This window comes from Bombus vosnesenskii, unplaced genomic scaffold, assembly GCF_011952255.1.
Source record: "Bombus vosnesenskii isolate JDL3184/JDL3185 unplaced genomic scaffold, Bvos_JDL3184-5_v1.1 scf7180000013319, whole genome shotgun sequence".
Lineage (NCBI taxonomy): Eukaryota > Metazoa > Arthropoda > Insecta > Hymenoptera > Apidae > Bombus > Bombus vosnesenskii.
The window spans coordinates 1,045,502-1,062,780 of NW_022882964.1; the positions used below are offsets into that span (position 1 = coordinate 1,045,502).

The 17,279-nt window shown below is 26.0% G+C and overlaps 4 protein-coding genes across 11 annotated transcripts; 2 read left to right on the top strand and 2 right to left on the bottom strand.

The window, feature by feature from the left end:
* Positions 1 to 730: 730 nt before the first annotated feature.
* On the bottom strand, positions 731 to 5,397 carry LOC117235678 (BTB/POZ domain-containing protein 17). Of its 4 annotated transcripts, XM_033497937.1 has the most exons (4): positions 5,268 to 5,397; positions 4,623 to 4,865; positions 4,389 to 4,529; positions 731 to 2,210 (listed from the first exon to the last, which is right to left on the bottom strand). In XM_033497937.1, exons 2-4 carry the CDS (start codon positions 4,719 to 4,721, stop codon positions 951 to 953), a joined length of 1,500 nt encoding a protein of 499 aa, XP_033353828.1. In that variant the 5' UTR covers positions 4,722 to 4,865; positions 5,268 to 5,397; the 3' UTR covers positions 731 to 950. The 4 variants fall into 4 exon arrangements, with proteins under 4 accessions (XP_033353828.1, XP_033353830.1, XP_033353831.1 ...); XM_033497939.1 differs by lacking the exons at positions 4,389 to 4,529; positions 4,623 to 4,865; positions 5,268 to 5,397 and adding an exon at positions 3,084 to 3,227; XM_033497940.1 differs by lacking the exons at positions 4,389 to 4,529; positions 4,623 to 4,865; positions 5,268 to 5,397 and adding an exon at positions 2,817 to 2,945.
* Positions 5,398 to 8,239: 2,842 nt separating this feature from the next.
* LOC117235654 lies at positions 8,240 to 10,269 on the bottom strand (the record flags this gene model as incomplete). The annotated part of the gene is made up of 1 exon (XM_033497896.1): positions 8,240 to 10,269. A coding segment is annotated over exon 1 (1,938 nt), but the record flags the coding sequence as incomplete, so codon positions are not given.
* A 1,516-nt stretch (positions 10,270 to 11,785) lies between these two features.
* LOC117235669 (bifunctional peptidase and arginyl-hydroxylase JMJD5-like) lies at positions 11,786 to 16,149 on the top strand. Of its 5 annotated transcripts, none has more exons than XM_033497928.1 (8): positions 11,786 to 11,808; positions 13,218 to 13,379; positions 14,152 to 14,296; positions 14,395 to 14,566; positions 14,669 to 14,833; positions 15,007 to 15,224; positions 15,311 to 15,463; positions 15,790 to 16,047. In XM_033497928.1, the coding sequence occupies exons 2-8, from the start codon at positions 13,240 to 13,242 to the stop codon at positions 16,045 to 16,047; spliced, it is 1,251 nt and encodes a 416-aa protein (XP_033353819.1). In that variant the 5' UTR covers positions 11,786 to 11,808; positions 13,218 to 13,239. The 5 variants fall into 5 exon arrangements, with proteins under 5 accessions (XP_033353819.1, XP_033353817.1, XP_033353818.1 ...); XM_033497926.1 differs by lacking the exon at positions 11,786 to 11,808 and adding an exon at positions 12,525 to 12,540; XM_033497927.1 differs by lacking the exon at positions 11,786 to 11,808 and adding an exon at positions 12,814 to 12,946.
* LOC117235671 (UDP-N-acetylglucosamine transferase subunit ALG14 homolog) lies at positions 12,525 to 13,198 on the top strand. The gene has a single exon (XM_033497931.1). It carries the CDS (start codon positions 12,539 to 12,541, stop codon positions 13,175 to 13,177), a length of 639 nt encoding a protein of 212 aa, XP_033353822.1. The 5' UTR covers positions 12,525 to 12,538; the 3' UTR covers positions 13,178 to 13,198.
* Positions 16,150 to 17,279: the final 1,130 nt, after the last annotated feature.

Below are 17,279 nucleotides of genomic sequence, written 5' to 3' on the forward strand. Positions count from 1 at the left end.
AGATAAAAAAAAAAATATTTTTACAAAAAAATATCTCGGTTGATATCGATATCTCGCTCATTCCACTGATTAGGATTTTTTAATGTTGTAGAAATTAAAATTTTTAACAATACATACATTTCTCCTATACATAAAACCGCCGCTCGGTTACTGCTTAAAACAAACCTAATTCTTATCATTTTTTATAGTTTATTGGCATATCTTCTTGTTGGATTTGGATGTTATTCTATCCGGCAACAAATATTGACACATACTTTGCAACGAATGCACAGTTATAGACACAATAATTCACTCTAATGGTATCGACAGTTCTTTGCGAATATCTCGGAAATTAAGATCGAGCGCAGGTTTCACGTACAGGAAAAAGTTGTTAAAAATTTTAATTTCTATATAAATAATAATAATGTATTAAATATTAATATTAATATTAAATATATTACTAAATATACCTAAGATATTAAAAAATCGAAATATTAATATTAAATATATTACTAAATATACTTAAGATATTAAAAAATCGAAATCAGATAGGTGGATTAAATATTTATGATTATCGATTTCATTCGTTCTTGCAATAAAATGAATATAAACTCATTAATTTTTTGTTATACAGAGTGTAAATTAACAATATTCTATCATACACAGACGTCCGCTTTAAAAATTATGTTATTCTAAATGAATAATTAATAGTAATTAACAATTTTCCCAGAAAAAATTAATGTGATGGAAATTCATGGAACATTGAAATCTTTTAATATTTTATTACATATTACGATTTAAATACAAAACTTTATCTTAGTCTAACATTAAAATGTCAATTTATCAAAAGAAAAAAATTCTAGGACATACGTTGAAGACAAACTTAAAAAAGATGACCCTTCGTATGAGTCCAAAATATTTAAAGTCTGTAGTAAGATTTCATTTTATATAACCCAAGAAATCTCTCTGTCTTAGTTAGCTGGTGATATAACAATATGTAATTTGAGCATATCTTTATTTGGACCTACTAGAAAAGGAGATGTATTTTCCGAGACGGAACCCTGCTGCGGGTTAAGTTCCTCAAACGGTAAAAGATCGTCCAAATTAAGAACACGTTCTTTTTTACTAAATCTGTGAATAATTTCTGTTACTCTTGCAATATGTTCAACGCCATCCTGTAAACCATATATTAAAACACCTATTTTTACACGCATATCAGCATTACTATTTACAGATGGATCCTTACAGGTGAGTGATAATCTAACTGAACGTTTCACATGTTCGGGCATTTCTACGGTTCCTTGCCACACTATTAAGAAAAACTTTTTAAACCAAACACCTTTTGGATATATATCTACAACCCATTCACACGCGCGGTCACCAGCATACTCTGCTAAACACGAATGACTTGAAAATACGAGCGTTCTGGTGTGATAAGAGGGTAAACCATGAAAATTTTCTATCGTAAGTAATGAACTACAGGTGTCTATAGTGTATAATCTTGGTTCAAAAAGTAATGCACCATCTTCTTCGTTTAAACTTACTTCTTTAACTTTATCCAGCTGACCAGAATGAAATGACATTCCTATAGACATCCGTTCTACAAAGAATTCTTTGTATTTTTTCGTTAAAGGAAATAAAAGTAATTCTGCTAATTGTCGAGGAGACATCATTGGAAATCTAACAGGAGACATCACAGCTATTACCAATTGTTCTAACGTAGCTTCTAATTCGTCGTGCGACAATTGACTTTTCAACCGATTTGCCTGATGATCCAACCAAGATTCTAAACATTTGTATAATGTCATTTCATCCTTTACCACTAAACTACTTTGATGTAGCAACGATACTAAAATATCTAAATCAAAATTTCCAAAGTCTGCAGTTCTGGCCACCAATTCCAAATTCCACTTAATAAAATTTTGACATGCTTGAGTAATATTGTGATGACCACAATTTGACGTATACTGTAACCATGATACTAGAGTGCCGTGTATGGCAGCTAATGCAATATGATTTTGCATATAATCAAGGCACAATGATATTAAATCCTTAACATTATACTTATCGGCTAAAGATAATATTGGTAGAACAACTCCATAATTAATTCTTATTTGACCAGTATAAAAGTACCGCAAAAACTCACTAAATATAGGTACACATTGTGGCGTTTCTTGGAGGGTTACTCTACTTTCCTGTGACTCACTCCACTGAGGACTCATTAACATTACCTGCAATAAGAAAAATTAGAGTATATGTTGAAATGTTAGCTATACTAAAAAAGATAATAATAAATATAACGTTAGGTAATTATGTAAAATTTCATCGGCTTCGATGACTTTGAAGTATATCGACAACATTTTAACTAACTTTTTTCTATATATATATATATATAACCATTGCTCAATTTCCGAAAAGTTTACAAAAAACTTCAGTTAAATTTAGGTTTGAGTTACACTATGTTTTTGTGAAGACAATTGTGTGGCGGTGACCGCATTTTTAAAATATAAGTGACCCGCAGGCAGCGACCAATAGTGATGCTGTCACAGACCCAAAACTATGCTCAAAATTCAATTAATACGGACAGATTTCGCGAATATCTTGGAAAGTAAGGTCGACCAACGTTTATATGTATAAAAAGATGTTCTAAATGTTGATTTCTATAACATATTCAAAAAACACCGAATATAACATATTCAAAAAATTCCGAACTCGGAGAGAACGGAAATCGTCAAGGATCTATAAACACCACAGCTGTAACACAATGTTAGCAGTGATCACTAACACGCAATTTCAATTAGATGCTACTGAAAATATTTGTATTTTGGTCAAATCACCTATATAACCATTTTTTATTATTATTCGATTTGGGGATAAAAACTCAGAATATTTATTAAAACAATGAGAACCCAAAGGAACACGTATGTATCATACTGAAAAGGATATAAACTGTAGCAAATGAAAAATACAAAGAAGGAAAACACAAATTATTAACATGTACAATATGATGTATGAATACATATATAGTGAATAAAATAATCTCTACAGCAAAAGAAATTTGGAGCTGTCCTTGGCATATCTCTTTTAGCAATTCGAAACCATGCCTTTTCGTAGATTACTATCTTCAGGAACGGTACATTTCTGATATTTTTATTGAATCATTCTGACATTGTGGAACAAAAGCCATTTATAATTTCTTTTTTCATGAACTTCCATAGCGTTTATTAGATTCACAATCAGGAAATCATTCTCACTTTGTGTTGACTTGTACATATTGCAGACGACGCGACTGACTTGTGACGTCACGCGTTCTTGGAGTAAATTCGGTAAGCGATCGAAAATGTTCGGTTTTATTAATTTTTAATTGCTTATAACTCTTTTATTTTTAATAATTCAAAAAAAAGATACGAGTTTAAAATGTTTGCTTTCTGAATCCATTTACATAATAAATCAAATTTACATAATCTTTATTTTGCTACAATGTAAAGGTTGTTAATGAATTAGTTAAAAATCTTTTGTAATTTAATGAGCCCAAACATACTATCAGTCGGTCTATTTTAAATAAGGTGACTGTTTGGTGATCTTTTTTTTATAATGTTCTCAACACATTTTGAATACAAATAAAGTCAGATAGAAAAACATAGTAGTGCAATGTAAAATGTAATTTGTCCTCAACTCAGTTGTATTTTGAAAATTCTTGTTAGATATGCCAAAGTTAATCATTTTTAATATATGAGTGAAATAAGAAATATGTCAACCTATCATTATTTGGCACAATATACGTATTTTATAAGTAAATTAAATTCCACTACATAATATTTACTTTACTGCTAAAATTTAATTACATGGATAAGTATTTATATCATATGTACAAAATACGTTATTAAATTAGTGTTATCACCTAAAAGAAAGTAACTATACAGAAAGAAAAAAATCAACAAATTATAACAACATTTCGCCATAAAAAGCTTTGATTTCAAATAAAATGATAAATATACATTGAATATATGTATATAACACCATTGTACTTATGTCTGAATTAAGTTGTATCTATAAATTACTTTTATTACTTTATCATACTAAATGATGAAGAATGAATAATAAAACAGAAGTACCTTCCACTTAAAAACTTACTGTTTATTAATAAAAAAATTTGCTAGAACAAAATTTTAATGGTCTACCAACATAATTATATTCAATACGTTTATATCTTTTGGAATATACTAAATATACTGAATGAATTATTAATATCAATTTACATGAGGAAAATGTTACTTTATACTAATTTACTTTCTTTAATAAAATCATATTCTTTTAAGTTACATTACCAGTTTAATGACATCCTGTATAATGAACAATTATGTGTTTTATTTTATCTTATTTTATATTCTACCTTAAAATTTACTTACTTGGAAAACATCACTTGAAGCACAAAGTATAAGGCGATGTGCTGGATATTCTATACCATTAACAACAAGACAAATATCATTCATAAGACGTTCTGCATATAATGTTGCTATTTTTAAAAGAACTGTACGCGAATTATCCACCTAAATAGAAAATATAATAAATTCAGTTCTTCAAATAAAATTTTGTTAATCTTTCTTTTGTTTAAATGATAATTTATATCCCTTAATAACAACCTCTATTGAATCTGGACTTTCAGAATTTCCAACATTATTTGGAACATTACTAGATTCTTCCGTTTCTTTGTTTGTATCCATCTTCGAAGAACCTGTCATACTTGATCATCACTGTTTCTTTTGGACTAACTTTTAATTCCACTTCTATAGCATAGTACTCAAATTTGTTTTATAATCAGAATAATGGCCTGAATAAATATTCATCTTTTCTTTATAAATTTTAATGTTTTAATACTCTTATAACTGTAAGAAAGAATATATAATATAAAAGTATACATTATATCCTCAAAAAAGAAAATAAATTGAAAAATAGTAATGGATTTTAATAAAATTGTTGATTATTTATATGTTACTTAAGATTATTAATATATGTAATGCATATGTTTTATAAACAGAAACGTTATATGTTTAACAGTGGTTATGTTTATCTTATATAAAGACATTGAATAAAGTAGCAATTGATAAATTTTAATTTGTCAAAGACTGTATACGATTGTAATGAATTAAAAAGATTTTGCTAATTAAATACGAAGGAGGTAAATTGTGAAACCTCAGTTGTCTATTTTAATATTAAATCACTAAGATATATAAACTCTTTTATTAAACTATGAAAGAACTATCACTGTTTTTATTTTGTATACATACGTTAATATTCAACTGGATTTATTTCATATACAATTTCGAAATGTCCAAAACTTGTAAAAACCACATCGACGTGAGATAGTAACTGAACTGATTTGAAAGTCGATTGTATAAATACATACAAGACTAGTGATAAAGTAAGCTAAGCGCTGTAGTATATTCAGCGCGAATTTTGATACAAGTTTTAGAATTACTTGATTCTTAAAGGAAATTTCAAATATACTAAATAATTTAGTTAACGAAATAATACACGAATAAATAGGTGTCTAATATGACTATGGTTAATCGATATAAGATATATTTATTTGATAAATTTAAATTGATCGATACATATTACGACTACTTTCAAATTTGGAAATTTCAATTTCCATGTAGTTTTTTATATTTTTATTGGTAAACAAGATTTTTATTCAAAAACTGAACAAATGATTTACAATATATGAAATAATCTGTATCATTTTATTATATGTATAAGATTCAAACAATAAAAAAGATACAAATCCAGATACTATGAACAAAATAATAGAGCAAAAGAATTGTATTATATCATGATTTCTCTCTTGATATTTTATTTATATCCAATAAGGGTGTTTCTTTGGAGTTTAATTTAATTTTATAACAGAATCTTAATTATCATTTTATAATACTTGAGTGTACTTTCTATAATTACAAATAAAAGAATATCAGATTATTAAGATTACAGCAGTATACTTATTAATATTTATTTTGTATAAAAAATACTTACAAAAAGTTGTATAATATATAAAATTTTATATTTAATTGAAGGTAACTAAAATTTGATAGGTTATCTGAATTAATAGTCTTAATGAGTCAACTTATACGTTTCCTTAATGAATTACAGATATCTGTATAGACTAGTTAGAATATAACTTAAAATTACGAGTACATGTTATTTAACATACTCTTATTTCGTTAGATTTTAATATCACATCTTCAATGGTATTTCCATATTGTCTTAACTGCAATATTAGCTTCTGCGCTATCCACAAATACAAATCAATAGATTTGTGAATTTTAATTTTATGTTCAAGTGCTTGTAAATTGTGTTCAAATTTTATATTACACAATAAACAGATTGTATCATGATATTTTAAGTAATGAACTTTGTATTGCTGAGTATTTGAGAATTGTTCTGAACATGTTATACAACTGAAACATTTGTTTTCTACAATAGTATCAAATCTTTGATATTCGTAAAGTGACAATAAACGTTTTACACCAAGGATTTCTATTATATCATTTTGAGAATTTATATCTCCTTGTATTATTTCAATATTAGCATCGTTTTCTCTAAAACACACATTATTTGAGACTATGTGATCAGATATTAAATGTTTTACTACTTTATCTGTAAAATATAAGCTATTACAAATTTGACATATCTCTCTTTTATGTCTTTCTTCCAGATGAAGATTAAATTGTACTGCTGTAGCACATAATGTATTACAGTGCAGTATATTTTTATCATCGTGTGGTATATTAGATGTAATGTGCATTTCTGAAAGTTTTTCATTTAGTTCATCTAATTCTTTAATTTCCACATTTTTATTCCTATAAGGAATAGCCTTGTCATCCAATTGTTTTCTACTGAATTCAGAATTAACATTTGTATCATCTACAGTACAAGGTAAATAGTTTTTCGCAGGTACAGATAAATCTATGAAAGTTTCTGTAACATTGGAATTATTACTTATAGAATGCGTTGTTTCATGTCTTGTTAGCATGTACATTGTAAGAAAATTTAATTTACATGTTTTGCATACATGTGGACCTACTTTTTCTAAATGATAATTCATATTATGTCGTGTTAGAGATATACCGTTGGGAAAAGTGAGACTACATCTTTTGCAATTCCAGGTAGTAACATTAGTGCACATATGAATGTTCACCATTGCAACTGAAGTAAGGATTTTGTTACAATTATCACAAATATGAACTACAGATTCATCATTATGACAGTAATACTTATGTCGTAAGTAGTTTCTAAGTAATGCAAAATTTTCTTTACATGCGTTACAACGCCACTTTCTATATTTTTGTTTATTTTCCTTTTGCAAAACTTTCTTTGCTTCTTTTATTTTACATGTCATATTGCGTTTCATTTTAGATACACGAGTACCTTGTGTAGACAGATCTTTTACTTTATATGGTATCATTGATAAATTTGGTGATCTTGGATCTTCAAACAACGAATCATGTAAAAAGAACATATGTTCCTTAAATATTGTCAAAGAACTAAATCTTTTGTCACATATAATGCAATGCAGTTCTTTTAAACCATAACTTACATTTTCTTTACTTGCATCTATTATTGAATTAGTATTTGTGGTAAAATTTGTTGGAAACATGTTTCCAATTTCATTTTCTGTATTTTGCTGCTCATTAGTACTTGTTTTACGTTTTTTTGTAATGTTCATACTGTATTTAATTAATTTTTGCCTTTTCGCATCATTTCTTGTTTTTTGTATGTGTGTAAGGTTTATATATAATGCAAAATTACAATCATCTGTTTTACTTGCTACATTATCGTCTTTATCATATTCTACATTTCCATTTTCACCACTATCAACTTCATTATCAATTGTTTTTGATATTAAAGTATTTTGGTCTGATTCTGCCAAATTTATAGTAGAATGTAGTACATTATTATCCTTGAAACTTTTACTGTTGTCTTGAGAAGTTTTAGTATGTGCATTTAATACTACATCATTTTCATGTCTGATGAGATCATTATTTTCTTCTGCTTTTTGTTGCTCATGTACATTAGTATTAAAATTTGTTACATGTTTAGACATATGAGATAAAAACGCTTGTTTTCTTCTATATTTTTTAAAACAAACATTACAAATAAAAGAAAAGCTTTTTTTATGTTTCCAATATTCTTTAAATCTTCCATCAATTTTAACAGATACATTAGAAAGTTTTAATTTTGAAATACTATTTGAATATTTTTCATCATTTAATTTTTCTATATCTTCCTTCAATTTTTGGTTTTCTTTTTTTATTTCAGTAACATCTGAATTATTTATATCATTTATTTGTTCGCCTTTTACTTCCATCTCCAACAATAAATTTTTATTATTTGAATTTGTATGGTATATATTGTTTTTAAGAATTATTTCTTTTGCGTTAATATCATATTCGTTTATATGATCATTTTGTATGTTAATTTCCTTTCCTGAATTAGAAATTTCATCTATATCAGTTGGAACATCAAAAATATAATTTTTATCTAAAGCACGAGTTTCATTAAATACTTGTTCATTTTTAAATGTTGTATATGTTTCAGAAGTTACAGCCATTTGTTCTGCCTCACATTTTTTAACATCATCTGTATGATGATCGAAGCCGTGATGCATATTTTTAATATGTTCCTCAAAATTTGTTGTATGATCAAATATTTTTGAGCAGCAACAGCATTCAAATATAAATTGGTTATTGATATTTAAATCTAATTGATCACTGAAATTAATAATAGCAACTGCAAATTTCTTTTGTTTACGTAATGATTTTCTTTCACATTGTAAATGTATATCCATTAGATGTTTTTGAAAATGAAATAGAGAGTTAATTTGTAAATTACATAGTGTACATTCAATGCATATTTTTTCATTTTGTACAAAGTTTACTTTACCTGAAAATTGTCGTAAAAGATTAAAGACTTCTATACATTTAATGCACATTGCTACACTTTTTCTTATATGATATTTATAGATATTTTCAATACTTGATCTCAATCTTGTTCTTATATATATATCTCTTCTGTTTTCTAGAAAAAATTGTAAAATATTCTCTGGAGATATTTTATACGTCTCTTTTTCAAATTTTATATTTCTTATATTTTCATCAATTTTATTCACTACATTTTCTTCAAATATTGTACATCTTTCCTCAAACACTGATTTATACAATATATTTATTTCCTGTTCTTGTTTGAGTTCAGTAGCACTGTGTTTTTTATATGCAGAACACTGTATTTCTACGATATTCTCTGTTTCATTACATATATTTTCATCTTTTTGTATATTCTCTTTATTTTCGATAGATTTGGTACTCTGAATTAATTTAGATAATTCAGATGTAGGAAGATCATCTATTCTAATCAAAGGTATTATCAAATTTTTAATATCTATACAATTTTTATGCCTTGCTATATCTTTGTTTATTTTGGTATCAATCTTGCTTGATGGTATTATGGTAACTGTGGAAAAATTACTTATATCCTTTCTTTTTCCTATTACTTTATAATATTTATTTTTGGTAACTTTATTACATTGTTTATATTTATGTACTGTACTGTATATCCTTTTTTGTTTGTTTTTCTTTATTTGTAAATGGCAAGTTGATTTTATTGTTCTTTGTCTTTTACCTTTTGTATAAACACCTTCCCTTGATTCTTCAGTTGTAATAGATTTACTAATATCACAGCTATTTTCTCTTTTAGTTTGCATCGAGATATTGCAATCTGTTTCATTAGTAGCATTAGATTGATTTCTCTTCCTACGTGTTTTTGCTTCTAGAGATCTTTGTTGCGATATTATAGGTAAACTTTTCTGTTGAAATTTCACATTTTGCTCACAGTGAATTTCGTTCTTATTGTATAAATTGCAATTTGTATTAGATTTATTGCAAAAGCACGTTATATTTTGTAAATCATGATTTAATACTGCTTTATGGTCGTCTTCTATTATATTTGGTGTTTCAGTCATACTCGATTTCTTGTTATTCCTATAGTTTCCCAATAACAAAACAGAGGTATTTCCATCGCACTTGTTTAAAACTCGATTTACGATACTTGTAGATTTTAAAGTATTTTTTGGAGAACTACTTAAATTTTCTTGGCATTTATCACAGTTCCTTCTGTTTAATGTAGATCTGATTGTTGAATTCATTAATATATTTTGATTCTTATTTGCACAACTAGCTAAAGTGATATTACAATTCTGATTTTCTTTATAAATTACACTAACAATCGCTTGCCTTTCTTTTTTATAATTTTTACAAGAGAATTGCTTTTTATTATAAATATTTTGAAATCTACTATGCGATGAAAAATTATTTGAGTTCATTTTCTAATTGCATTTGCTTCTTAATAATATTAATTTTGATGAAATTAATATTAATATTTTTATTAATTGTAATAAAAATAATATTAATTTTTACCCTTCTGATAATAATATTGTATAATCTTTTATCGATTCTTATGTGATTCTCAAATTTTTTCTTTGGTAAATGATTTCATTATGGTCCTAACTACACCAAATGTCCATTTCCTGCTGTAAAAAATGTATTAAATTATTATTATATTTTCATATCTGATGAGATCATTATTGAAAATTATATATTTTATATAATTCACTTTTAATTCGTTTTTTAAAAATATAACTAATGTAAAAAATATCACACTTAATGATAAATAATTTACTTTTATAAAATTCCAATAGAATAAAAATTCACTTTATTTTTGGGAAACTTTTTGTTCAATTAAAAAAATGTCTTACTTACCTATTTATTATCGCATTTGTCTCAGGAGAACAATTTTGTAGAAATTACTCAATGGTATAAAATGTTTACGAATACTGCAGATCAAAATACAAAAAATTGATCTAACATTCAATATATCTTTGACTCATACTTCTGTACGTGCCTTGCGCTCAGTGACCAGTGGTTATGCATTACAAAGGTTCTAGTCAAGAGCCTAGAGGACGATTGTATAAACACGAAGTACATAGGTGTTCTAGACCTTCCTTACTCTTTACCATTTTAGTGTCATTCACGAGATTACCGATTTAACATAGAATAAGATTTGTTAAAATGAATAATTTTATTTTAGGTTTTATAAATAGATACGTGTATCGCTGAAATCGCATATGATTCTTGTAATTTATTTTCCACGCAATTTTCTTTTCCACGAATAAAGATGCTTCGTGTACATATATCCTGGAGAATTATTAATTATTAAAATGATTATTATTATAGTATTATAGTATTATAGTATTATAGTATTATAGTATTATAGTATTATAGTATTATAGTATTATAAATAATTATTAAAATGACGTTAATTTTAAATCAATTTCGTAGCGTTGCGATTCGTGGCTATCGCGCATAGTTGAAATAGCTTTTTTTTCATTTATATGTAGTAACTTTAAATTAAACTCGTTTCAAGACCCGGCGTTGCGATATATTTCATCGAGATTGTTTTTTATCATTTTTCCGATTAACGCCCAAATTTCTTCCACTGGGATTGTGGAAATTTCTTATACTTGTCTATATTGGATAGAAAAGTAAATAGGTTCTTGCCTATGCTAGTGTGTAACCAAACAGGGCAAGTTCCTACTTTTATAGGTTCTTGTATATGCTAACTTTAGTTCACTTGAGCACTTGGCCGCATGGTGCGGCACCTGTACTGTGAACAACTAGAACTACGGGCGCGAGCACTCTCGTTTCTTGTTTGATATTATATATTCGTCAATAGTTTTATTTAACCTTGGTTGTCGGTCTAGTGGTTCGTTCTCTTAGTGTATGTTTATAACCTAAGTTTCACATTCTGTATCTGTCAATATAATATTTGTTGTTAAATTTATATAAGCAACTATTTATCTCCGTAAGATTTGCAAAGTTATAAATATTTGTTTACATACTCTCTCGAATATATTTATATTAAATTTATGACGAATAACAAAGAATTGATTATTAATGACATATTTTAATCTAATATATGTGTAATGTACGAAGTACGAAAATTTTAAGAATTTAAATCGATTGATAAGTTATTATTGTAAAAAAAGATAGCTACATTTTTATCTTCGGATCACCCATATTAATCATAGATAGATGGTACTTATACAATTAAATATATAATTAAGTATTGTTATATGTAATATATAGATTAATAATATAGTAGTGTTTATTTATTTGTGAAGTAATATATATATATATATATATATGTGTACATTAACATGTTACTAAAGTGTAGCAAATGTATGCATTGTTTAATAAATTAATAAATATATGTAGTAAATCTAAGGATGTTATACATTTTTATAATTTTTAATACTTTTGGACTAAAATCTCATGTAAATGCATACATTAACTAATTGAAGTACTTTTTTTAGAAAAACTTTTATTAGATTTTATGCTTTCATGACATATATATGTAATAATTAACAATTTATTTTGCTTTGGCTTATCTAAAGCAGCTCGATAGATTGATTATTTTAATTTAAATTGTTACAGGTTATACTACAAAAATGTACACGATATATTACATTTCTATTTGTATAATTGTTTGTATGATAATCATTGCAAGAATATATTTTGTAATGTTTCCTACATATAAAACAAGCGGAAGGAAATCGATTCGAAATAAACCAATTAAAACAATGATTGTATTAGGATCTGGAGGACATACAGCAGAAATGATAAGAATACTTAATTATTTAAGCTTTAGAAATTACTCGCCAAGAATATATGTGTATGCTGATACAGATTCAATGAGCATTGAAAAAGTTAAATATTTAGAAAAGAATAATGTAGATTATAAGATAATTAAAATTCGTAGAAGCAGAGAAATTCATCAGTCGTACTATACATCTATTTATAGTACTATTTATGCAACTCTGGAATCAATTCCTTACTTGTGGAGAGAATGTCCAGAGTTACTTCTATGTAATGGTCCAGGAACTTGTGTCCCTTTATGTATAGTAGCATTCTTATTTAAAGTATTTTGTATCGCGCAAACTACTATAATATTTGTTGAAAGTTTTTGCAGAGTCAAAACATTGTCATTAACGGGAAAAATTTTGTATTATATAGCAGATTACCAAATAGTACAATGGCCATATTTACAAGAACCAGATGACAAAAGTAGTAAAATATTTTATTTCTAAATAAAATAACTTTAATTTATACCTATGATTTATTTTCTAGTTGCATACATCATTTTTAAAAAATGTCTAATTGCACAATTATTGCCAACTTTATATCTTGGAATCTATTAGCTGAAAATATAGAAAATCATTTACCTATTGAAATGAAGATACACTTGTCATCGGTAGAAAGCAATTTAAAAACATCCATTGAAGATAAAATGTAAATAGAAATTTTTATATAATTGTATAAAATAATTATAAAAATAAAAAAAATCAAATTTTACTTCATGATTTTTTTATTACGCATACATAATTATAATTACATGAATATATTTAAACTTCACAGAAATAATTTATAATAATACTCTATTTAATACTTAAATTATATTTTTTATTAATTGAAAAATAAAAGGAAACAAGATTAGCATGAGTTAGAAAAACAGAAGCAATATTTATAACTCTCTTGGAGATCATTTTAAAGTTATCAAATTGAATTAAATTTATACTACATTTTATAGAGACATATATTGTTTATTTATTACAAATATGTTATAGCTATATTATTGTAGCTATATTATAGTAATATATCTATAATGTGATTTCTAAAAGTAATTTTAAAATAACAAATTTTTATTCGTTTAATTCCTTCTTTTAAGGCTTCAAATTTATCTGATAATAAACAGTAATATATAAACATTTATCTAGTATTGTCAATATTATATTCAAAAATAAAATTAATGTAATTTCTCTTTAACTCTGTATGTGCTTCACTAAAAGCATAATTAAATATAATTATATATTATTTTATGTAAATTTGAAGATCTTTAAATGATATTGGGTCCATTTATATTATTTTATGTTACTTATTTAGCTATAATTATGGGATAGTATATACTATAAAACAAACTGCTATATGGCTTTATATATTTCAATCGTACTTTTTACATAAAAATGGTAAGAATAATATTTAATCCTTATCTTTTTTATGGAAGGATTCCATCGATAAAATGGATAAAAAATTCGTTAATAGTAGTTGAAGCTTGTATGGATAAAACGTGGGAAGTACTAAATTCTGGTCACTGGCAATTTGTTCCAATTGAATATCGATACTGTTACACATTATGTACTATCTTAAAGGTAATATAACATATTAATCATTCCGTTGAATGTATCTTATACTATATGTTATATCATATTTATCTAAGTGTTTGTAATTTGATACTCTATATCTACAGGCAGTTCTACTGGAGCTTCAGCACAATAATGATACTAAACAATTTACAAAGAATACAATTTTGTTGAGGAACATTATTCAGCAGATTGATAAAGGTATTCTATTAGGAGCACCGCTTCCAAATGTAATTGATTTATTACCAAAAGTTGCTTCAATGTTGAATAGTTGTATCAGTAAGTCTTACTTATTATAATGCCATATGTATGTTTATGATAGTGTTAATGTATTGTATGTATCAATAGCTGTTTCATGTGATTATTCGTTATCTTCTTCAGCAGAGTCATTGGGAGAGTTAGATGTAGAAGAATTAATTATTGATTCTGAAAGTTTATATAATTTTGTATTGCCGGGATTTACTGAAATTGTTCAGTATGTTGAACCTTCGATGGAATTATTTTACACAAAAATATTTATGCCAAAAGTACCAGCAATAATGAAAGGTAACATTTCTTTATCAATCTGTATATTTGAATATGTTCTTGTTATATCATGTCAATTTTAAAACAGGAAAGAAGATTATTTCTAAGCTATTCTAGTGTATATATACAGTTGATATCTTTTTTTTATTAATTTCTATTGTAATTTAATTCGAAATACTTGTAATATATTTTAGGATGTATCAAACATTGGAAAGCTCTAGAACAGTGGAAAGATCTAAAGTATTTAATTAGCGTAGCTGGAAGTAGAACGGTTCCTATTGAAATTGGTTCACGTTATACCGATGAAAATTGGTCACAGCAGCTTCTTAGTTTTTCAGAATTTCTACAAAAATATGTATTAACGAAAGGTGACCAAGTTGGTTACTTAGCTCAACATCAATTATTTGAACAGGTTTTGTTTTTTATCTCTCGATATTTGTTATAGTTTTAACGTTTCTAACGAAAATCTAAATATTAATTATGTCAAAATGATTTTAGATTCCTGAATTGAAAGATGATTTTACAATTCCTGAATATTGTAACTTTACAGACAATGATGATGTGGAACAACCAGATATAAATGCTTGGTTTGGACCTAGCGGAACTGTTTCACCTCTACATTTCGATCCTAAAAATAATCTTTTGTGCCAAGTATGAAAATTAATTGTCATTCTATGATAAGATATAAGTTAAATTATTTGCGAAAAAAAATAATATAATATAGTTTATTGTATATACTAAATCTCAAATTTTTGCCACATAATTTCATTATTTATTATTGAACATTATTGTATATAGAATTTAATTATTGTCATTCCTAATTTTTAACTTCTTCTATTTTAGAGAAGTAAATTATTATTTTTATACCTCTGTATTGTTATATTATATAATTATAATCTAATAGCTTTGTATTTGTATTAGATTAGTATATAATTTAGTATATTAACTTATAGTATTGGCTTTTTACTAAATTTTAGATATTTGGACACAAACGGGTCATTCTATATCACCCAAATGATTCATCTAATTTGTATCCATATGATACAAGATTATTGAATAACACTGCACAAGTTGATCCTTTGAATCCAAATTATGAGAAATGGCCTAATTTTAGCAAAGCTAAAGGTTTGATGACCTATTTGAGACCTGGAGAAATACTTTACATTCCTCCAAAATGGTGGCATCATGTAACTTCTTTGACTCCAAGCTTTTCGATTAGTTTCTGGTGGAGTTAAGTACGAAAGAATATATTTATAAATTATTAACGTGCTTGTAATGCTCCCCATGTACAATAATTTACTATAGTATTTGAAAGTTTTAATAAATACAGTATATATGTATGTTAAATTAAAGTTTTCTAAATAATAGAAGATAGAAAATAAATGAGATAAGTAGATAAAAGAAAATATATATTTTCAATACATATATATTTATTTATGATCATAAGAATAATTCATACGGTAGATAAAAACTAATTAAGAAAGGCAAAGAGAGAAATGGGAATAAAAGGAATATTGTCTAATACACGCGTAAATATGAGAAATTATGGGAGCATAGTGAAAGAAGAAATACATGAAATTATTCCCCCAATCTTATACAAATTTTCAATTAATATTTGATAAAATTAATTGAATAATAAGAAGAAAGAGATGGAGTGAATAAAAATGACTAAGATAATAAGCAAGTAATAAACAAGAAATCAATACAAAGAAGATGAAAAGAAAAGAAATGTTTGTCAATTTAAAAAAGATGAATTATATTGGTATTCTGCATATTTGTTATCGCTTGATTGGTTGTCAGTACGTAAAATAAGGGTAAAGTCCTGGATCTACTACGGATATAAAGTGTTAGATGAAATTTACTTTACATGTGTTACAGGGCAAATAATTATTTTAATTTTATGTTAGATCGCTCACATGACGAGGGGAAGGACAGAAAATTTGAGAATAAAGATGAAAACAATACACACACGGATATTCAAATTTTAATACAAAAATATAAATGAAGAAAAACAAAAATCGTACATCAAAAAAATGGATTAACAATATTTTGTATAATTTTCTTCTAACGAAATGTATTAAAAATTGATAATCCTTATATCTTTTTACTACTTTGTCATAAATAACTTCTAATCCATGAATTATTACTGTATAAAAATTTTACGTTTATTACGTTTCATACATACTTATATAACTATGTATAAAATAAAAAGATATTTAATTTTTTATAATTATTTTGTTATTTGCTATTAATATAAATAATGTACTTATCATTATGATCTCTATTTCAATAATATTACATTTTTTCTTATTCTTTCTAATGGTGGTAATAGAATAACATCTAATTGTTGAATGTAAATTAAGCTGTTTAAAGGCTTATTCTAAAAAAATAATCAGAGATAATTTTGATATAAGGAATGCATGCATGCCTATCCTTCGATCTGATTTAGTAGCGATAACGATACGAA